Source organism: Sander vitreus, chromosome 17 (genome assembly GCF_031162955.1).
Source record: "Sander vitreus isolate 19-12246 chromosome 17, sanVit1, whole genome shotgun sequence".
Taxonomy (NCBI): Eukaryota; Metazoa; Chordata; class Actinopteri; order Perciformes; family Percidae; genus Sander; species Sander vitreus.
Genome location: NC_135871.1, coordinates 28923603 through 28947477, shown reverse-complemented (window position 1 = coordinate 28947477; position 23875 = coordinate 28923603). Strand labels below are relative to the sequence as shown.

The window sequence follows — 23875 nt, the reverse complement described above, 5'->3', positions numbered from 1 at the left end:
CACCAATAATGCATTTCAAGACATGCGCAAATTGTGGATTTTTGTCTTTTTGGAGTGTGAATTTTATTGACTGCAAAGCAGAGTGAACACTCTTATGTGGTTTGGAGTGATTCATTTTGGTGCGCTTAGATTTTTCTCTGCGTGAAACAAAACTGAACCAAGGGGAAAATGCTTTAAGCTTACAAACTCAACTGATTCGGACCATAGCAAACAAACTATAAGTGTAAAAACGAAGTTCACAAGTGAGTTAGTCTCGCATTGCCAGACCTTCCTCCACAGCGCTGCTAAGGAAGGTCTGGCTAGTCCACACAGCATTCTGGGATGGGAGAAAAATGTGCACTGGTTTATTGGCATTTCTTTAAACCAATCACAGACTCAAGCGCCAGACTCAGTAACTGTGCCTCGGCAAAATAGCCTCGGGAAGAACCTTGTTTTGGTTGAACATGTATACGTTTAAAAGTTGTTTTAGTCGTGCAACAGAAAACTCAGATTGGACAGATAGTCTAGCTAGCTGTCTGGATTTACCCTGCAGAGATCTGAGGAGCAGTTAACCATAGTCCTCAGAAATACATCGGAGTTTAAAATGCCAACGCAGAGAAAGCAGAAGGTGACAGACATCCGTCCAAAATGAGGGACATCCGGCAGAATTTTCGGCGGCACAGGAACAATCCCGGAAGTGGAACGTCGTGGATATAGACTAAACTGAGCAGACTAGGTAGTGGACTACAAAGTGCTCTCAATGCAAAGTGTTTTAGGAAACAGCTAACTGACCGCTTTGAGAATGGACACCGCCTCCTTGCTGAGCCAGACGGGGTAGAGGACGTCGTCATGGAGGATGGACTCGAACAGGTCGTCTTCGTTATCGGCTTCAAACGGCGGCTGCCCTGCCATCATCTCGTACATCAGCACCCCCAGAGCCCACCAATCCACTGACGGGCCGTAGTCCAGCTCCTGAAGGATCTGATCATCAAAAAGAAGAGACTTACAAACATGTAGTCAGTGTCAAAAACCACACTTACATTTTTACCGACGTAAAGTTATGCTGAGCAAGCTTATGTCATTTTGGGGGCTGATAATTGAATTTTTTTGGCACACTGAGGTATAAACAAAGTTCTGCGACATTGTACACTTCCCACCAGAAGGCTAAAATGTTCTACTTTAATCTCCATCTCAGCAACAAAAAATTGAGTATCGTCAGCAAACAGTCGAACATGGACAAATAAAATATGTGTGTATGTAGGTTACGGGGCGTAACAACGCATTATGTGATAAAAGGTCAAAATGTAATAAATGTATACTTCATTATGTAACACCCGCATTTTGTAAGAAAAATTGTAATAAAAACCCTGAACGCAGTATGTAATACATTCAGTAATTAAAGGTAAAATGAATCTACTGAACAAATAGTATTAATAAGTAATAGTAATAGTAATTTTTACAAATCTAATTTTGAGTGACCATGAGTCACGCTAGAATTCATTAATGTTATAAAAAATTAATGAAAAGACATTTGTTTTGGTAATTCATAATGCACCATATTACACTTTTGTTAAAAAAAGGAACCGCCGCATTATGTAATAATTTATTACAGAATGCGAAGGAATTTATTACATATTGGGTTCAGGTTTTTATTAAAAAATGCGGCAGATTCAAATGTAATGCAGGTGTTATTACATAACGAAGTGATATTTATTACATTTTGACATTGTATTACCTTGCGTTATTATTTTGTAATGCGTTGTTACTGGTGGTGTGGAAGCTGTGACATTTTATTAACATTATGCGTTGTTATTACGTAATGCATGGTTACTGGGGGAATGGAAGCTGTGACATTTTATTACATAATGCATTATTACTGGGGGTGTGGAAGCTGTGACATTTTATTAACATTATGCGTTGTTATTACGTAATGCGTTGTTATTGGGGGTGTGGAAGCTGTGACATTTTCTTATGTAATGCGTTGTTACTGGGGGTGTAGAAGCTGTATATGTGCATTGGAGGTCACCTCAGGTGCGATATAATCTGGCGTCCCGCAGAAGGTGGTGGTGCTGACACCGTCGAGGATTCCCTCCTTGCACATCCCAAAGTCTGCCAGCTTACAGTGTCCCTCGGCATCCAACAGTATGTTGTCCAGCTTCAAGTCTCTGCAGAGCCAGAGGGTTGTACAGGGGAAAGGATAGATAGATAGATAAATACTTTTTTAATCCCAAACTGGGAAATGACAGCAGTGTTACAGCAGCAAGGTAAAGTTGAAAGTAAGATAAGATAACAAAAGATTAAAAAAAACAGAACATTCTCCAAAAAATATACTTAGAGGAATGGAAAGAATGTACATATAGGTACTGGTCATATAATTAGAATATCATGAAAAAGTTGATTTATTTCAGTAATTCCATTCGAAAAGTGAAACTTGTATAATGTATACATTCATTCCATACAGACTGACATATTTCAAGTGTTTATTTCTTTTAATTTTGATGATTATAACTGACAACTAATGAAAACTCCAAATTCAGTATCTCAGAAAATTTGAATATTGTGACAAGGTTCAATACTGAAGACACCTGGTGCCACTCTAATTAACTCAAAACACCTGCAAAGGCCTTTAAATGGTCTCTCAGTCTAGTTCTCTAGGCTACACAATCATGGGGAAGACTGCTGACTTGACAGCTGTCCAAAAGACGACCATTGACACCTTGCACAAGGAGGGCAAGACACAAAAGGTCATTGCTAAAGAGGCTGGCTGTTCACAGAGCTCTGTGTCCAAGCACATTAATAGAGAGGCGAAGGGAAGGAAAAGATGTGGTAGAAAAAAGTGTACAAGCAATAGGGATAACCGCACCCTGGAGAGGATTGTGAAACAAAACCCATTCAAAAATGTGGGGGAGATCGTATCGCCTGGGCTAAAGACAAAAAGGACTGGACTGCTGCTGAGTGGTCCAAAGTTATGTTCTCTGATGAAAGTACATTTCGCATTTCCTTTGGAAATCAAGGTCCCAGAGTCTGGAGGAAGAGAGGAGAGGCACAGAATCCACGTTGCTTGAAGTCTAGTGTAAAGTTTCCACAGTCAGTGATGGTTTGGGGTGCCATGTCATCTGCTGGTGTTGGTCCACTGTGTTTTCTGAGGTCCAGGGTCAACGCAGCCGTCTACCAGGAGGTTTTAGAGCACTTCATGCTTCCTGCTGCTGACCAACTTTATGGAGATGCAGATTTCATTATCCAACAGGACTTGGCACCTGCACACAGTGCCAAAGCTACCAGTACCTGGTTTAAGGACCATGGTATCCCTGTTCTTAATTGGCCAGCAAACTCGCCTGACCTTAACCCTATAGAAAATCTATGGGGTATTGTGAAGAGGATGATGCGATGCTCCAGACCCAACAATGCAGAAGAGCTGAAGGCCACTATCAGAGCAACCTGGGCTCTCCTAACACCTGAGCAGTGCCACAGACTAATCGACTCCATGCCACGCCACATTGCTGCAAAAGGAGCCCCCAACTAAGTATTGAGTGCTGTACATGCTCATACTTTTCATGTTCATACTTTTCAGTTGGCCAACATTTCTAAAAAATCCTTTTTTGTATTGGTCTTAAGTAATATTCTAATTTTCGGAGATACTGAATTTGGGATTTCCATTATTTGTCAGTTATAATCATCACAATTAAAAGAAATGAACATTTGAAATATATCACTCTGTGTGTGATGAATGAATATAATATACAAATTTCACTTTTTGAATGGAATTACTGAAATAAATCAACTTTTTCATGATATTCTAATTATATGACCAGCACCTGTATATACTGTATATACACAAGGTACATATATATACAAGTGTAGAATACAGATATACAACCTACACATACACAGTATATATAACAAAATAAAAATAAAATAGGTATAATATAATTTTAAATATGAATGATGAAATGAAAATCAAGATGTTGTTAGACATTGTAGGATTTCACACAAATAAACATACAAAAGCTTTCAACAAAGGAGCTCATATTTTGACATCAATCTGGACTACAAGAATATGCTTTCTGAGCTATTTAATTTAAATATTTTAGTTTATTTCAATGGAATCTCTTGTGCAATAAATGCTTCTCATAAAAGAACACACATTTGCGAACAGTTGGGATTTACAATAACAATGATAGACAAAGGTTTTCACAGCCCCACAGGTTCTTTTTTGGTATTTTTTTTAGATAGTAGTAGTGTATGTGTCTCTGAGGCGGGGGAGAAATACATACAAGGATGATGGAAAGGGTAACAGACATGGGAAAAGAGAGAAAGTTGAGGGTTGAATAGGAGAAAGAGATGGATGGGGGGAGAGAGAGGGAACAGTGTGAGAGATAACAGAAGCAGTGTTGAGAGATGACAGGGTTGGTCATGAATGCGGTCGCTCTGGGTTTGATGGTTGATCGCCACAAAAATGTCAACATCTCCCCGATGTAGCCAACGCAGCCATTCAGCCCGAGGTGTTTTCAAAAATACAGCCGCCCTGACAAGCCAGCGAGGAGATAAATGTGTGTGTGTGTGTGTGTTTGAGAGCTTATGCAACTGTCCTGTTTTAGCAAGCCCCCAAAATAAAAAGGCAGTTTAAACAACCTATTTTTTTTTTTTTTTTATTACTATTATTTATACGTCTCTCTGGGTAAGCATGTTTTTTTTTGTTTTATTCTGTGCACCCTTAACCAAGTGAATTTCCTGAAACTTGAACTCATTTGACTTGCAAATTATGTTTTTTTTTTTTTTTTTTTTTTTAATAATAAATATTACCTGACAATGAGCAGTTTTATCTACAGTCACGACAGGTATCTGGATCTCGTGCAAAGTTAAACTATGAACGGTATGCTAATGTGCCTCAAGTCTCAAAACCATGTCAAAGACATGTCAGATGCAGTGGAGCTTGACAGTTGGCTTTTGACCAAGTTTTTACTAGTTCATCTTTGGGTCATTGTGAACAATCAAGTTGACACATGGCAGCTTCCAGTAAAGTGTATTTTGTTAATTTATTTTTACATAGATTCATTGATTGAAGTTTAATGCACATTCTCATTCCAAGAAATCCATTTCCACAGGTTTGAACCTTGGTTAGGTTTGCTAAAGCATGTCTGGATTTGCTTTATGTGAACTCATTATGTGAACTCGCAGCCAGGGGGGCTGTGCCTTGCTAAAAGGCTCCTCACATTGATGGCCTCGTTTTGAGGCAGGAAAGAGCAGCACTTGTTCTGCATTTTCCCCCGGACGAAAAAATTAAACTGGCGACTGGCGGCCTCTTTGCATATCTCACCTCCAGGCGACTCCTAGCACATTACATCTGAATTGCACGCCTGCAGCGGGGCAGAAAAAATAGCATATGAATTTAATGCCTTTGTTATTGAATTCAAATGGCTGCTGACGCTAATCTTTGTATTACACATCACCTCGCTGCAGGAAGATTCAACATTAAGTGGCTGCAGGTGTCCAGCTGTACTAATGGAATGATATTTATTTATGTAAAGTTGTCTTGTTGTGGTTTTGTTAGAGGAAAGGGAGCTAATACATCTATATCGCATAGCAGGGAATGGGGAAAATGTTCATAGTCTTTCATTTTTTTTATATCTTTATTTATTTAGGAATTAGAGAATTGTTTTTTTTTTTGTCATACTTTGATTCTCTGCACAAATCTGTACTACTATTACTATTTGATGTGTTTGAGTCTTTATTTGTATTTATTTATTTATATTGTTACTTGGTAACACACAACACATTACTAAATATAAATGGATATTCAGAGTGCACAAATTGGAATAAAAAAAAAGGTTTCTCTGAATCAACAACTGTTGTCTACTTTATTAAGATGACTGACCAGTAAGGCCTACGATTATATTAGTTTTTCATTCCCAGGCACAATTCTCTTATATAAAAACACACATTTCAGATTAAAAAAATATTACCTATTTCATCTATTCATGGTATGGCTTGCTCATTTCATTCTTTTTTTCACTGATTATTTTTTTGGGGCTTTTCCCTTTATTAGATAGTGACAGTGGATAGATGGAAAGTGGGGAGAGAGGTGGGGGATGACACGCAGCAAAGGGCAGCAGGTTGGATTCGAACCCGCACCACTGCAAAGGACTCAGCCTACATGGGGCGCACGCTCTTACTGGGTGAGCCAGAGGCCGCCCCGCTCAGTTCATTCTAGTGCTGTTCTGGTCAAGCGTACTATTTAGTCTGATAAAGATTGTAATCTATGTCATAGATTTAGGATCAAAAGCTGAGATTTGTGAGATTAGGCGAGCGTAACTTTCAATTTAGTACAGTAGAAACACAAAACCTTAAGAACTTGCTTTAGCATTTCAGAAAGGCACTAAAAGAACCATTTCAGAAATACACGTCTGCCTCATCTCTGGGCTTTTGTAGGGGCAGAAAAGAGAGTTGCAATTCAAATATGTACAGCTTCCAAACTACAAGCATCAGTGAGTATCAACCTATTCAAACACTCATGCTTTTAAAGCCATTTAAGACTCCTATAGGCTGACAGTTCTAGGAGAGGACTGGCAACCGGTCCAAGGGGTCAAAGTATAACACTAAACTGGAGAACGTGGCTTAGCATGTAGCGGTAAAAAACCCTTCTTACCCAGGATCAGTGTCACACTGTGTTCCTACAGTCAGGGAAATATGTGTTATACATGTTTGGTTGTTGTATTTTAGAAAATAAATCCTGTCAATAAACAGGAGGTGCTCTGTCTCACACACACACACACACACACACACACACACACACACACAAAAGGGGCAATCAGGCTGAATTGAGAGCATTTCCTGTGTTACTTTTATAATCTTGAGTGATTTTTCCATTACGTCGTCAGCGGCAACCCCTGTGCACTGTGACAGCTAACCTCTCTCTCTCTTTCAACTCTCTGACCCCCCCATCATTCCCTCCATCCGTCCATCCCCTCTTCCGTAAGACACACATTTTAATCATTTATTTATGTCCACATGAAGAAAAATAGTACAGGGACACAAATAATACCGATGTAATACAATACATACACAAACTCATGGACCAGTGACACGCAGCAGATCTTCACAATATCACTTAACAAGCATAATACTCACTTCTTAAGGTTATAAGTAGCACAATACTCACTTCTTAAGGGTATAAGTAGCACAGTACTCACTCCTTAAGGGTATAAGTAGCACAATACTCACTTCTTAAGGGTATAAGTAGCACAATACTCACTTCTTAAGGGTATAAGTAGCACAATACTCACTTCTTAAGGGTATAAGTAGCACAGTACTCACTCCTTAAGGGTATAAGTAGCACAATACTCACTTCTTAAGGGTATAAGTAGCACAATACTCACTTCTTAAGGGTATAAGTAGCACATTACTCACTTCTTAAGGGTATAAGTAGCACAATACTCACTTCTTATGGGTATAAGTAGCACATTACTCACTTCTTAAGGGTATAAGTAGCACATTACTCACTTCTTAAGGGTAGAAGTAGCAGTGTCTCTGCCATATGTGGCGGCTGCCAATAATAGCAGATATGGCACAGTACTTTGCAAGTTGTTTAGCCGTCTTTTTGGCCATCCCAAGTTGTTGCAGCCCTCTTACGACCAACCTGTGTGTGTTTCCTAGGCTACCAATTATGAAAACTAGTAGCGTGCACCTATAGCCTAGCTCTGAGATGGTGTTTAGGAGTGGTTGGTATTTAACTACCTTGGCGTAGAAAGACTCCTCCATGCTGGAATCAAAGCTGCAGCCTACCTCCAAAATATGCACCTCACTGGACTCCTCATTGATAATAACAACATCTGGTGTATTGGCAACCAGGTGTAAGAAAGTACTAGAGTTACTACTGCAGTGCTGAAACATGGATGGTTTTACCTGAGAATGTTTGTACATTCTTACTGAGAGAGGGAACTGGTTTGATATGTCTTTCACTATGAGGTCTACTATTCTGTCATGACGTGCTATGTACATTCCTTTGTAGGCATGGCAACCACTTAGGATGTGTGACAGCGTTTCAGTGACCTGTTCTGAGGTGTGATGCAGGCAATGAGGGACCTGAGTTGTGGGAAACCAGATAGAGAGGTTGAGTCTAGTAGGGAGGACTTGTAATCTGGCTTTCACTGTGAATGTGAGAATGTCCTCATTGAGTGCAGTGTTCTTGAGCAATGAGTGAGACAGAGTGATCAGCAAAGGGAAGACATGCAAGTTTTCCCTGAAGATTCAGTCCGGTCCAGTGTTGTTGTTGATGTTGGTGTAAATCCATAAGAGTTCACCTGCAGATGTTAGCAGGTGACTGTGACCACCATATGTGGCTGTTGCCTTGACGACAGTGAGAGGGTCAGTTATAATGTCCTCTGAGACCATCACAGTCCCAGAGTCAGACCGCACCCACTCCAATGACACTCCTGTTCTGATACAGAGGTCATTCAGATCTGGCCAGACCGACCAGACCCCAAAACCAGCAGAGTGGGTATCAAGTTCTCTTTCAACTCTCTGAGCACCCCCCCATCATTCCCTCCATCCGTCCATCCCCTCTTCCGTAAGACACACACACACACACACACACACACACACACACACACACACACACACACAAAATGAAAAGTCTCGTTAGGGTATCACTATTGATGTGCATCCCATTATTGCCTTGTTTGGTATAGTCTATATCCACGACGTTCCACTTCCGGGATTGCTCCGGTGACGCTGAAAATGCGGGTCTTTTCGCCGATGTGTGTTACCTTCCTCTTTTTTAGTGTTGGCGTTCTAAACTCCAGTGGATTTCTGAGGACTATGGTTAACTGCTCCTCAGATCTCTGCAGGATAAATCCAGACAGCTAGCTAGACTATCTGTCCAATCTGAGTTTTCTGTTGCACGACTAAAACTACTTTTGAATGTACACACCACGTTCCACCAAAACAAGTTCCTTCCCGAGGCTATTTTGCAGAGGCTCCAGGCGGAGCTTAGCGCTGCCAATGATGATTGTGATTGGTTTAAAGAAATGCCAATAAACCAGAGCACGTTTTTCTCCCATCCCGGAATGCTGTGTGGACTAGCCAGACCCTCCTTCGCAGTGTTCAGCATCACAGGCGGTGCTTAGCTCCGTACATAGGCGCTGCAAAATAGCCTCAGGAAGGAACTTGTTTTGGTGGAACATGTGTACGTGAGATTATTGTCTTTAGATGTGAGACAGTGTCAGACTTTAGTCTTTTCAAAGTCTGTTCAAAGTCTTCTACTGTCTGGCAGGCATAAGTGGCATGAACCCAAGCAGACCCGAGCCTCTGTTACCTCTATTACTGCTTAAAACAGAGGCTGAGGTTTGCTAGAGGTATTTCTGGTAATAGGACCTTCCACATTCAAACGCAGACTCTGTCTGGGTGGAGTATCACTTTAAAACACGGCTAGGAAGCCAAAACCAACACAAAAACAAACACAAAACACTAAAGCTGCAAGCTTTTGGCTTCAACCTTGATGACTGATTGGGACTCAATTGGGTGCCAACCCAAAGAAACACTCACGTTCACACTGTTATAATTGTATGATTATGACCCCCCCCCCCCTTCATTGTAACAATGAGTCCTGGTCCAGCAGGCACCAGCAGGACTGGAACCTCTGAGATCATGTAGCCGCCAAAATACCTAAATAACGACACCGGATGGAAGTTCTATTAGTGTTAGTTCTATAAGTGATTTTATCCTGTCATTCTTTAATTTCATGCAACATCTTGTTTGTGTTTTACATTTTTATGTGTGTATTTTAACATATGCATAGCCAAACCTCAATTGGATGTGTGGTCTTTGTTTTGGATGTCTGCGCGTCATATGTTACGTATTGTGTACATTTTTTGGTTTATGACATTAAGAATCAAACTTTGTAAGTAACCAGCAGGTACAATGTGGCTTTTATCTGTTGTGTTTCTTGAGCTGATTGGTGTCACCTTATTACTGGCATCTCCCTTCTTTTTTTTGGAAATACACTAGACTGTAGTCTCGCCCGCTTTCCTGACTTTCGAATGATGAGTGAACTAATCAACAAACCCTTTTTATCCCTGAACCTTTGCCAACACAAAATGTGTATATGTATGTGTGTATGCATGTGTGTATACTGTATGTGTATGCATGTGTATATGTGCGTGTAAGTACGTATGTATATATTAATGAGTGACGAATTAAATTGTTTGTATACAAGTACAAAAGTAGAAAAAGGGGGTAGGACCAGTAATGTTTTTTTTTTTTTAAAACTCCTTCCTACTTCTTTTTGAACATGGGAATACTGCTGTGTAACAAACCAGTTTTCAATTTTCTTGATGATGAATTTCCATCCCTATTCTCAGCCTTGCTTTATGGACTCTATATCTTCTCCCTGTGTTTGCACTGTGTGAGGAAACCGAAGCACCCATGGGAAACCCCCACACATATGTGTAGTGTGGAAGAGGAACAGGGCTGCACGATGTAAGGAAAAAAGACCATGGCGATTATTTTGACTGATATTGCAATTGCGATATGATTCCTGATATTTGAGGGAATGATCATTTTTGTATCATTGTTGTCATTTTCATTGAAAAATATTAAAATTTCAAAAGGATTATAGTGTGATTTTTTTTGCAAGGACCTGTACCAAACAAAAATAGTTTTCTTTGGTCTGTAGGATAGGATTTGTAGGTTGACACATATTAACAAATATTGCGCCCCCCCCCCCCCTCCTGCATTTTGGACATTGCACTAGACCTTTATTGCAATTTCAATAAATTTGCAATTCATTGTGGAGCAGTAAAGGGGGCTGTACCATCTTCTGTCACGTTCAACTGACCTTTACTTTCTGAACACATAACAATACACAATTCATGTCTCATTACTATGCAGCCCGTTTGCTCATTCTGGGGACACTGTGTCTGTGTTTATCGCACACACACACACACACACACACACACACACACACACACACACCACACACACAGATAATGCATCAAGCACTGGAATAAACTGGTACCGAAAAAACCACATGTCACGTCAAAGCTTTTGTTATTATAATGTGTAATATATAATTTCAACACAAGCAACTGCGTGTTGCAACAAAGATGCCATCCAACAAGAGTGGAGGTTGTTTTGGTATAAACAAAGTTGTTAGTCATTATAAGTTAATGGAAAGTGAACCCAGTGTTTAAGGTAACAATTGAAGCAGTTCATTTAACGATTAGAGGCTTCTACTTCTGGGAGATCCTCTCATTACAACCTAAACCGGCTTATTGTTTGTAATAAGTAGGTCAAAGGTGACCTTTATTCAGTTTGGGTTCAAATGTATTTTTCCTGCATCTCTAGAGCCGCTCTGCTGATTTGTCAGCAAGGCTTGAGACTAGGGATGGAAAGATATACACTCAACTCATAACTGGATTCACGGTTTGAAGTTCATGATACAATTTTCTCACAATTTTTATTTAGCAGAATGAGCTGCACACAAATGACAGAAAAACAGTCCTTTATTTATATAAACTGTGCACAACTACAGATGTGTCGTCTTATCAAACATGCAACTGAAATACTATTGTAGCTTAAAAAACAAAATTGAATAAAAGAAAGAATAATTAGCTTTTCTAAAACTAATCCCACACCAAAATAACAAAATCAACAGTCATACTGAGAGATCCAGAGAGATTTATGTGGAGCTGATAGTCTTAATCAGCTTTGTAGCAACTCATTTGGCAATGGCTTGAACGTAACGGACGTTCATTAATATCAAAAAAAAGCTCACACAAACACACGCACACACAAAGAGGTTAGGGTTGAAAGATGATAACCTGTCACCTGTTACAATAAATTAATAGGGCAATAGGAACGTTTTGATTGATTGGTACCAATCACTATAAGCATACAACTCCATGACTCGATAGGTAGGCTTGGACTTTGTCAGAAAAACCACCAGAAGGCAGGCAGGCACGCACGCACGCACGCACGCACGCACGCACGCACGCACGCACGCACACATTGCATGACGAGAGAATGTAAACACCAAATCAAACCTTATATTCGTGAGGAGAAAACACCGGAAAGAAGACCTGCTTTTCTTCCATCCCGGTTATTTCTGGGAGCAAACAGCCCAAACCTGCACTGAGCCTCCGTCCATCACAATGGTGTTATGATTCGAGCAGCGTGCTGCTTTTGTGGGACCAGCTGCGTGTTTGCTATTGGTTGACAATGATATTATGACGGAGGAGTCCAAACAGACAGATAATTGCACCTGTAGAAGGACGCTGAGGTAATCTCGACCTGCAGACCAACACCGAGCACTTCCTGGGTTAAACAAGTTTGAGTTTCACAACCAAAGAAAATATTTATTCTGAAAAGAATATCAGTTGTTTGCCAGTAGGTTTGAACACAAGAGTGCTCCATGAATGCCCAACAAACTTTGCTTTGTGTTCAAATGAGCCCCTCTATCAGTCAGTTTCCTGATGGATTTGAACAGCTATGAACATACAAATAGTTGCTGAGATATTTCATTCTGAAGTGGTAGACTGGTAGACTGACTGACCGACAGAGACACATTGCCAGTGGCGGTTCTAGACCATTTCAAATGGTGGGGCCAGGCTGGGGCTACATCCCATTTTAGGGGTACCCATAGATATTAAGCACAAGTGTTACATACCACCAACTCTCCATAAGTTGGGTTCTACAAAAGCCTTAGGGCCCTATCTTGCACCCGGCGCAGCGCAAAGCCCAGCGTAAGTGTCTTTGCTAGTTTGAGACCGACGCAGTTGTCATTTTCCCGTCCAGCGCCCGCGTCGTTTAAATAGCAAATGCACCTGCACCCATCTGTGGTCTTACAGGGAGGTGTGTTCAGGTGCATTTTTGGTGTATTGCTATCTTGAGGCAGCAGGAAGTGATCGCGCCATTGACCAACAAAAACCTGGTCTAAAGTCAATAGCGCAGCATTTTATTGTTATTTTAACAGCACATTAGTAAAATACTCCTAGGCTTATGCACAGCACGTGCACACTATGCTTGTTACACACACACAGGGAAGCGCAGCAGCACACACACATGCAAAAGATTACAAATAAAAATATTACGGTGCAAATCCACCATCATAATAGCAATGCACCAAGGTCCAAACGTGCCTGGCTTTTAAAGGGAAAGGGAGATGACACTCTGATTGGTTTATTGCATGTTACGCCCAAAACACACCTATGATTAATGAAGACACTAAGTACAACCCTTTTGAACCATGCGCCCGGCGCACAGACCCTTTTTTTTCCACCGTCAAACTAGCAAAAGTGGATTTAGACATGCCCTAAACGCAGCTGTGCCATGCGCTTCACGCGTGCGCTTAGATCATTAAAATAAGGCCCTAAAGGTCCTTGCAGACTGAGTCTGAAATTTTCATATGCATTTTCTCGCATCTGTCTTCCTAAAAATACGTCACGCACAGAAACCATGCACACTGAGTCTGATGCGTATTCATTTTTCTGTCGCGAAATTCTTTGCAAAAACAATACAAAATGTGACGCTGCTGTCGCTCTGCCTCTCTCTCCTTCTCCTTCACTTCATCCCTCGCTTCCCCGTCGACAGTTACCGCTCTCTCTGTCCTCTCTGCCTGCGTCTTCTTGCGTTTGGCAACGCGGCTACCTGAAGGAGGTGCGCTGCCCTCGCTCTCTGTCTCCATCACTACACTGCTGCTCTTCTTTTTCTGTCTGTGTCTCGTAATCCCTCCTTCCATTCTCCTCATCATCATGTATATTAGCTGTATATTAGCCTACCATCTTGACAGCAGACTGTCTGAGTTATGAAATGATACGTTGCACTCTGCAAGCGTCTTTCTGTGCTGCATTTCTGGATAGGCTCATACCTTCTCTTTGTCAAAACACATCAAAATGTTTGCTATGGACGCGAAAAAACGCAGAAATTCAAACCCTGTTCTGAATGTTTTTATGACGGACGAAATCTTCGGAGGCAGTGTGTAAACATGAATTACACAACGTGAGGTCGTTTTTTTTATCATTTAAAGCAACACTATGTAACTTTTCCCGCTACTGTCCCCCTACAGGTTGTCTCATTGGAACGACAGCTGCAGCTAAAAGTTACATAGTGTTGCTTTAACATAAAAAAATTTTGCACGCAAATTTCAGACTCAAAGATGTGAGAAAGGTGCCTTAAGACCTTAAGGCTGCGTTCACACTGCTTGCGTTGGCCGTCCGACAGTCCGGCAAAAACGCAGGTCTTTCCATTCATTTTGAATGGTTATAGGGTGTTTAGGCTGAGGCGGGGGGGTGCCGCAGGGAGGACACTCAAAAAAAAGGTGAGACAGACTCAACTTTTGGAGAAACGCAACCAAACGTCACGTTGCGGTGGCCAATCATGTAACCGGAGATCAGACTCGTCAGTGTGTTTTGAGCTACGTTTTGAGGCGGTCTGAGAATCCCGTACAGTCAACAGGAAACATCACTGCCTCTATCGCTGCAACAAGAAAGTTTACACACTATGAGGGTGAAAAACATAACACAAGCACTGAACTGTGCGGAAATTTGTGTAATAGCTGAATGTTTCCTGCAACAGCAAAGCACTCGCTATGTCTCGCTCGTCTCTTTACTTTCTCTCTACCCTGTGAAACAAAGCTGCCTTCAAGTGCGGTCGGAAACGTTAAAATCTATTAACGATCTGACGGAAAACAGTCATTGTGAAATATAAAGTCTACTTGTGCTTTGTTGGGGGGTTTATAATAACACAACAGGACGTCACACAAATGAGACGTTTAATTGACCTACATTTGATTTATAACGGCACATGAATAATATCCCCTCTTTGTGGGAAAAGGTGGGGTTGAAAATGTATGAAAATATTTGCCACAGTTAGAGGGGCCAGAGGGGGGGTTGTGGCTTAATATTACGGGGGCACTGGGCCACTCCCCCCCCTTAGAACCACCACTGCACATTGCCACCCCAAGTTAAAAACCACAGCAGCAGCCAAGATGTATATTGTTGTTGGCGGCGCTGCAGCACAAACTGCACCAAGTTCAAGGCTATTAGCGCAAAAATAGCCAATGGAATTGTTGTAATGTTATTATTATTCAGGTGTCATATGGTTTCCTTGCAGCTCGGTAGCAAATGTTGCGAGGCCTAGTGCCTGTGCACAGCCCAAACCAGGACACACACGTTAGTATAGACATGAAAGGACAGTTTAAAACTACATTAAGTCTCAGGAAAGGAGAGAGTCCAAACATCCCCGGGACCAATGAGAGCTTCTTATTCAAAATGTACACACCATTCAATGTTGTGGAAAATATGTTTCTAAGCTGGAAGATTTAGGCCAAATAAACAGCACATTCATATTTTAAAGAATAAGGTTGACAAGATGAGTTCAAGTCCTGAAGAGTACACTTTAGATTCATGTTTACAATATTATTCTTCACTAATGCTGGGAGTTTGAGTTCATGTTTATTTTATTCTCTTATATGTCCTGTAATGGAGATGCATATATTTCAGGTGGAAGCACTAAATCAAATAAGCAGAGTGTATCAAACGATCACAGACAGAGTCGGAGTTAAAACTTGCTGCTGTAACTTAAATGTGTAAAAAACTGAAGGGTGCAAAAGTGCAGCAGAATAGTGCTACATCCACTAAATGTAAATGGACTTACACACTATGGACTTATATAGCGCTTTTCTAGTCCTAACGACTACTCAAAGCGCTTTAACGTACAGGCACCATTCACCATTATTCAGACACTGTGGCCGAGGCTGCTACACAAGGCGCCACTTGCTCATCAGATAAAAATTCACACACCGATGGCACAGCATCGGGAGCAATTCAGGGTTCAGTGTCTTGCCCAAGGACACTTCGACATGGGACTGCAGGGCCAGGTATCAAACCACCAACCTTCCATTTGGTAGGCGACTGCTCCACCACCTGAGCCACAGCCGCCCTAATGGACCAATGTGGCAACTCGGCATGAAATGGAAAACTTCAGATCACATTAAAGTGATTTAATATAAATTAAGTGCTCATGTTATGCTTTTTGGGCGTTTCCCCTTTCCTTTATTGTGTTATATATCTTTTTTGTGCACGTTATAGGCTTCCAAAGTGAAAAATCCCAAAGTCCACCCCAAAGGGACTTACCATCTCCAACAGAAAACACTGTTCACCAACTGCTCCAAACAGCTCTATTGTAGTCCAGCCTTTACTTCAGAGACAAACGTGGTCACTTTGGAACACACGTTACAATGCTCGCCTAGCTGCTAGCATGGCACGCCCTCATACTCTGCTTCTGACTGGCTAGTAGTCCTTACCTAGCTACTGCGCATGTGCAACAAAGATGGAACAGAAGTGAGATGTCTCACTCTGTAGCTAAAACAGAGAGCTCAACACACAGGGTGAAAAGAGGAGCTGCAGCAATGTGCAGTACAACAAAAATATAAATTTTTTTTTTTTAAATTAAACCATGTAAACCTATTCTGATATAACCTCTAAATACAATTATGAACCTGAAAATGAGCATAATATGAGCACTGTAATACAAATCTGGAAAAAAAAAAAGGCCTGAGTGCATACAGTATGTACTGTATGGTGACCTGTTGAAGGTGTGATGCTAACACTGTTGGCATGGTTACCTGTATATGACTCCGTGCCGGTGCAGAAACATCAGAGCGGACGTGACCTCGGCCGCGTAAAAACGAGATCTGGCCTCGTCGAACTTCCTGGACCGTTGAATCTGAAACATCAGGTCTCCTCCGTTGACGTACTCCATCACGAAGAACAAGCGGTCCTGGAGAGAGAGCGAGAGAGACGGAGTCACTCCCATTTAATGGATGTATACAGCCGAAAGAAGGAGATGCAGTACAGTGGTGTTGGATTTGAGTTCAGCTCGAGAGTCAGAACCCAAACAAGACATTTTGCACCGTTTGCTTGTCAACATTTCAAAAGCAAAGACAAAAATGTTAAATAAGTATAGCAATCCATGTTACTATAAAACACAAGTCAGGCCTTTGTTTTGTCAAAAAAAATTCCTGAGAATTCAAAACAGTTGGGTGTGAATATTGTCCAACTGTGTGTGAACACTTTGAGTAAATACTGGAACGTGTTTTATGGTTTGTGTCTCTCCATATCGCTACCTCTGATTGAGACATACTGTATGAAGGCATATTGAAGTGTTTATGAAGCAGGTAGAGATTCCACAAATGTGAATGAATTTAAAACATTTAACAAAATAAAATAATTTGGAGATTATGTCTCACAGATGACTCTGGGTGTAAAAACACACAAAAGTACTTGGCCACTGTGTGGCCTCCACTTCCTGTGAGAGACACACACACACACACACACACACACACACACACACACACACCGCGCCCTCCAAGCTCTATTCTCTTGGTACTGAAAATGGGCTCCAGGGGAAAATGCCCCCCTTCCTGAATTCCAGCTTGCTTTCTTCATATAGGAAATGAGAGAGAGAGAGAGAGAGAGTGTGAGAGTGTGTGTTTGTGTGTGTGTGTGTGTGTGTGTGTGTGTGTGTTGGGGGGGTGATATAAACAGCTCAGTATATAAGAAACCAGGAGCAGTCCCTTCGAGGCCATTGTATGTTCATGGCCTTTCTCACATGAATCCATTCTCTACACCATACATCATTAAACCTTTAATCACATACTGCTGTGCCGTGGCCCTTGTAAGTCAACCGGTCTCTAGTCTTGAGCAACATTATACAGGTTACACACTTCTAACTACAAATGTATCTGAGTCACAATATCTTTGGAAATTCTGGGATTTTCACTAGAGATGACACAGAGCAGCCGGGAAGCAGCTGGTTCCCCAGAAAGAGACACAATTTCAGTCAAAAAAACACTATTACTTAATAGTAATTAATTAATTAAATGATCATTTTTCTCGGTAAGGTTACCACAATCCTGTTTCTTCACAATGCCATTTCCAAAAGATATTCCTGTAACCCCGCTCTTTCTTCCTGCTTTTCCTCTGATAAAACAGAGGTGACTCATTATATTCATCTTTCAAAAGAGAGCCTTAAAAGGACAATTCCAGCGCAAAACGAACCTAGGAGTTATTAACAGATGTGTATCCACTCTGTCGCTCTCTGGGACATGTTTTCATGCTAATCAAATGTGTTTGTAGCTTGAAAGAAGCTAGCGCGGACCGCTGATTAGCTTACAACGCTATGAACGCGAGTGTCTTTATAAACTATCTTTTCAATAAACTGTACACTTACAAAGTTCTCAATGCTTCGGTTAACAAGATTTGTTTTTACTTTCCCTGTGCCTCGAATACTAGCGTTGTAAGCTAATCAGCGGTCCACGCTAGCGTCTTTCAAGCTACAAACACATTCGATTAGCATGAAAACATGTCCCAGAGAGCGATTGACATCTGTTAATAACCCCTAGGTTCGTTTTGCGAATAAATTCGTTTTGCGAAATTAAGAATTGCAAATAAAACCACGTATAGAGCAGTAACTGATTTTTCATCCAACTAAAAGCACTAAAATTCTAAGATATTGTTGACTTTAAATTGCACAAATCATGTAAAAAGTAAATAATCAACAGCTATCGGAGAGTATCCAAGGGTTGTTTCAAATAAGAGGGAGCAAACATCATTTAAGAGGAACTTTTGTATTTCAAAAGAAACGTATAAGAACAAATGCTAAATATCACGGCATCACAGCCAAAGGAGTTCATTTATGGAACAGCTGCAGTGAAGAGATGGATTTTAAGAGACTATTTCAAATGAAGATATTGAATGGATACAAAAAGGACTCAAGGTGATTGTATTGTATACTGACTGTATGGTTCCTGGGCCTATAAACTAAGTCTAGTTTGGGTGGGTTATTATTCGGTTTGATGTAGATAGAAGGAAACAAAGTAGATAGATGGAAAAGAAAAGAATTTGTAAATGTATGTATGCATGTGTGTCTATGTGCTGAGCTGTACATGTTCTTATTTATCTGTTATTTTTTTCATTTTTATTATATATATATATATATTTTTTTTTTAATCATGGTGAACAGCAATCACGGGATCGGCTAAGTCACAGCCCTGATTTCCTCTTGTCTGTTTTTTGCCCATTTAAGGCCTTTATTTTTATAGGACAGCTGAAGAAATGAAAGGGGAGAGAGGGGGGGAATGACATGCAGCAAAGGGCCGCAGGTCGGATTCGAACCTGCGGCCGCTGCGTTGAGGGGTAAACCTCTATACATGGGCGCCTGCTCTACCAGGTGAGCTGATTAAAAAACATTGGTTGAATTGAACATAAATTAAACAGAGAAAAACTGGCAGCAGAACAGACAACAGTACGGCGGAGGGGTGAGTCATATCAAACTACTTTATATCACATGTCATTTGAAATCAATATGATTTTGTACATTTTCTGGAAATTCAGCGAAGAAACCATTTATGGATCAAATAAGCAAATGAGGGAATTGTTGGCCAATAAAAGTAAATTCCACGTTCCTGAAAAGGGTTTGTCAGTTTCTTCTTTTTCCCAAATGAAAGCTGGATACCTCAGTGCTTGAAACTCATCAGCATCATTTTTCTGTAAGGTGACACGAGGCCACAGATTGTCTGCTTTGGTTTCTTGATCTTATCCGACTTGCATATGCTGCGACATTGGTTCTAAGTGATTAGTTGGACCTGAATTCACCAAAAGTTAATTCAGCTGTGGAGGCCTTCGCAGCTGATCGGACAACATTTATGCTCCATGTTTTTAAAGCTGACCTCAGGTTTCCTCTCCAGTATCGTATTAAAGAGGCCTCAGGACCGCGTCTTACATAAGAGGCCGCCGCTCCACCTCAGCCACTTCGCTCTCTCTCTCTGCTCCTCCTGAAAGCGACTTTAAACAGGATGTTGAGATAGTTTGTTTAAATGTACCCAGAGTCCCGGCTGGTCCCACCCAATCAAGCATGAATAACATTTCCTGAGTGTAATTACAAATGTACAGATACTGGCTCCCCCCCTGCTGAGACACACACACACACACACACACACACACACACACACACACACACTCTCTCCATGTTCTATACATACTCAACAGGATTATCCCCAACCCAACAGAGGCAATTCCATCGTGATGTCTATCTTCCCATTGTACACATAAAGAATAAAACAACACAGGCATATCTTCGTTTGTGTCCTGCATCAGAAGTGCAAGGAGAACTCATTTCCGTACTTACTTTAAGAAAATAAAAGTAACAACTACAAGTAAAGGTAGAAGGCAGAAGAATTGACTGCAGTATCAAAATAAGCTCATAATCGGTGTACGTTTGCTGTTATGTGAAAACCTCATGTCTCAGTTTTGGGGATTTTGTGATTCAAGATCAGTTAAAGAAGAAAAGAAAGAAACGAAGGAAAGCAGGAAGAAACGCCGGAGGGTAGGTGGACAAGGAAACGACTTCAAGTCAAGAAGGATTGAGGGAGGGAGAAAGCGTTAAGGAAAGAACGAGAGGTGAAATAAGGACCAAAGAAAAAGAATCAAGTGAGGGAAGATGAATGGGGAAAGAGAAAAGGAAATTGGAAGAACATGTAACAATTAGTAATGACTAAATAAAGTTAAAGGAAACAAAAAAAGACAGGACGAGAAGTGAGAGAAAGGAGGAAACAAAGAAAGGATAGAAAAAAGGAAGGAGAAAAGGCTAAGGAAAAGGGAAGAAAAGAAAGAAAGAAAGAAAAAAAGAAAGAAAGAAGCAGTAGTTGTAGTTGAGAAAGTAGTATATCAACTAAAATGGAAATACTGAAGTAAAGCAGCAGAACTTGTGTTTTTAGTCTATTCTAATCTTGGTACTGTGTTGTATAATCCTCCTGAATACAGTCTGCCTTGAACACAAGGACATAATCACATTTAAAAAAAAAAAAAAGGTTACATAAATGTACTTGAGTAAATAAACCTAATTAATCTTCAAATCTGCCATCTGTAAGAACAAATATCTGCATGTCATGGACGCCAACTCCTCGGCGACAACATGAACTCCCTTCACTCATCAAAATCAGTCAAAACTGAAAAAAAACACTAGTGGGGTTTGAACTTTTGTCCGTGTACAAAAAAAAAAAGAAAAAAAAGAAAAAAGAAAGGTGAATTGCTGCCCTATTTTCCCCGGAACATTACGAGCCATTAGCGCTTGGCTGCTAGTCATTACCACACAGAGTATAAAGATGCCCTCGGTGATTTCACTCAAAAAGAACCTGGAGCCCGGTTCGGTTTCCACTCTGTGGTTTGATTCAGATCTTCACACTGTCTAATCACTGTTTTCTTAATGCTTGATGCAAGCTTCATCACACTGCTTTCCTTGTAAATTCTGCTGCAGTAACTGTCCAGATAGAGAAATAATTCTTTTAAGTCCACTTTAGCATCGTGCATGTATTTTGTGGACTCTGCCTTTAAGAGGAGGGCAGGATTTTTCTTTTTTTCCCCCCACTGATAATGGCAGCAGGATATGATTGCAATTGGGGGACAGTGTGTATTGTGTGTGTGGCCCTGGAATCAGATCAAGAATGCTTGTCCTTAAAAAAATAAACAGTGCCGTTAAATTAAGCATGTGTCCTAATACTGTGCGCAGCCACTCACTCTCTCTATGAATCTGCATGGCGTCCAGAACGTGCATAATGTGCACTGTAATGTTAAGAACCTTTTTTAAACTAAAACCACCTCCGAATGAGAAAAAAGAAAAGGGACTTTATGCTGCTTATTAGGGCTGTTGGAACGAATTCCGAAAGTTGAATATAATTCGAATAGTAAAAAAATCAATGCTATTTGAATGCTGAAATTACTATTCAAATGTGATTTTTTTTTGTAAATTGGTTGGCTAACGTTAGCTAATCTCCCTCTTCTCATGTCATATCTGATGAACAATTAGTTACAGGAGTGAGAAACACAAGGCATTGTGAGCTAACGTTACGTACCGAGTAACGTTAGCACCGGGGGGAGTGACAGGCTGCGGCTGGAAATCGGAAGAAGGATAGGAAATAGTTTTAACATGACTTTAAAATCAACATCCACCAGTGCTTATGTTATCATTAGTTAGCTCGTTCTGGTTTCCTAGCTGTGTCGCGAGTTATAGGAGCTTAGCTGGGAGCTTCATGGAGACAACTAGCTAAAGTTAAGGTTAGCTGCCCTACAGCTGTCAGCGTTAGCTAGCATCAACTTCATATATTACCTTCTAACAGCCGTATTCTCAGTTACATGACAATCTGCAAGAAACAGGTTGCGTATAAATCACTAAAATAGTAGTGGCAGCACCGTTTGGCTTAGTTATCAATGCCGTTAGCATTGTGGTTAACACTATTGTTACTTAGTTTGTGACAAATTGTTTCGGTTGTGCTTTCTAACATGATGTCATCGTGCTAACCGAGCACCATTAGCCTTTACAACAGAGTTGCTTCACTACACTTGTTAGATCATGTTTCATTACCGAGTTCTCTGTTTATTTGTGTTTGCCGCTGTGTGCGTGGTGGAAAATAATGTAAACAGAGAGCGGCGTGCCAGAAATGCAATGCGCCATGACGTAGATCCCCTTCAAGGACAGGCTGATGTTGGAAGTCCCTCTAGTGGACAGAACATGTAACAACAACCACATGCTTGTAGTGACATTGACAATGCATAAGCCTGAGTAGTGTAGTACATATTAATAACAGGCTGCATTTGAGCATTAAATATTAGAATATTATTTGAATATTTAAAAAAAATAACAAATTCAATTTGAATGGTATTATAGAGGAAGACTGACAGCTCTAGTGCTTATTAGAGACGTTTGGACCGCCTGAGCTTCCATTTACTTGCTGATTAAAAGTGTCAATGCACATGTTGTGTTGTTTGCATTATAGTGGCGCAAAGCCACTGCTTAAAACCTACTTCACAAAAGACAGCCATGATACAGGAAAATGTAATCACGCACACATATCATTCAGTGTTGGAAAGAGGTCCCAGTCAAACTTGTGTCCTAATACTGCGCAGCCACATACTCTCTCTATGAATGTGTATGACTTCCAGAACATGCAGAATGAGCGCCGTAGTGTTAAAGGTGATCTATTATGTAGCTTTATCAGGTTCATACTTGTATTTTGTGTTTGTACTACAGCATGATTACATGCTTTAATGTTCAAAAACACTTTATTTATCTCATACTGCCCATGGCTGCTGCTCCTGTATTCACCTTCTGTATGAGATGCTCTGTAGGAGCGCCTGTCTCTTTAAGCCCCCCCTCCCGAAAATGCCCAGTCTGCTCTGATTGGCCAGATTCCGTATCAGCGTTACTGTTGTTGCTGCCTGTCTCCGTACAGTCGGTGGATTCAACAGAGCATATAGCAGCACTATGTAGGTAAAAAACACCAATAAAGGCTTATAACAAATATGACACAACTGGACATGTTTCAGCAGCAGTGTGACCCGAGACTGGAGAGGAATTAACAAGATTACAGGTTTCCCCTATCGTTAGCATGCAGCTACTACAGTTAGTAGTGCACAGTAATAGAATATGGCACTTTCTACCGTCAGAAATCGCAGATAAATGCTTCTGAACCAAATACTACCCAACTGGACAGGTTTCAACAGTAATGTGACCCGAAATTGGGGAGTTAACAACATTGGCTGCCAAGATTACAGATTTCCCTGCCGTTAGCATGCAGCTACTATAAGTTAATTAGCAGTGCACAGTAATTAGCCTGATAAGCCAGACCCACATCAAGATGTTGGGTCTGGGAACTGACCATTGGCAGGACTCAATCCGAGGGGCGGGATAAACGGTTGTCTTTCAAATTCCCTCTGCACTCATAGCCAACCACAGCAAGAGACAGTTAGTTGATAGATTAAACTGTTGCCGTATCCGGTCGGCAAAACTGCGAACACATCTTTCTTTTTTTAAGAATGACTTCAGTGCTTAACTCCAAGTCTTC

At 40.8% G+C, this 23875-nt stretch overlaps 1 protein-coding gene across 2 annotated transcripts in view; it reads right to left on the bottom strand.

The window, feature by feature from the left end:
• LOC144532458 (protein kinase C epsilon type-like) overlaps positions 1 to 23875 on the bottom strand; it is a 104904-nt gene that overhangs the window by 8677 nt on the left and 72352 nt on the right. For both annotated transcript variants that reach the window (XM_078273227.1, XM_078273228.1), the window contains exons 11-13: positions 16601 to 16755; positions 2006 to 2144; positions 772 to 960 (exon numbers count right to left, since the gene is read on the bottom strand). In XM_078273227.1, coding sequence (XP_078129353.1) covers positions 772 to 960; positions 2006 to 2144; positions 16601 to 16755 — 483 coding nt within the window. The remainder of the gene's footprint in view (positions 1 to 771; positions 961 to 2005; positions 2145 to 16600; positions 16756 to 23875) is intronic.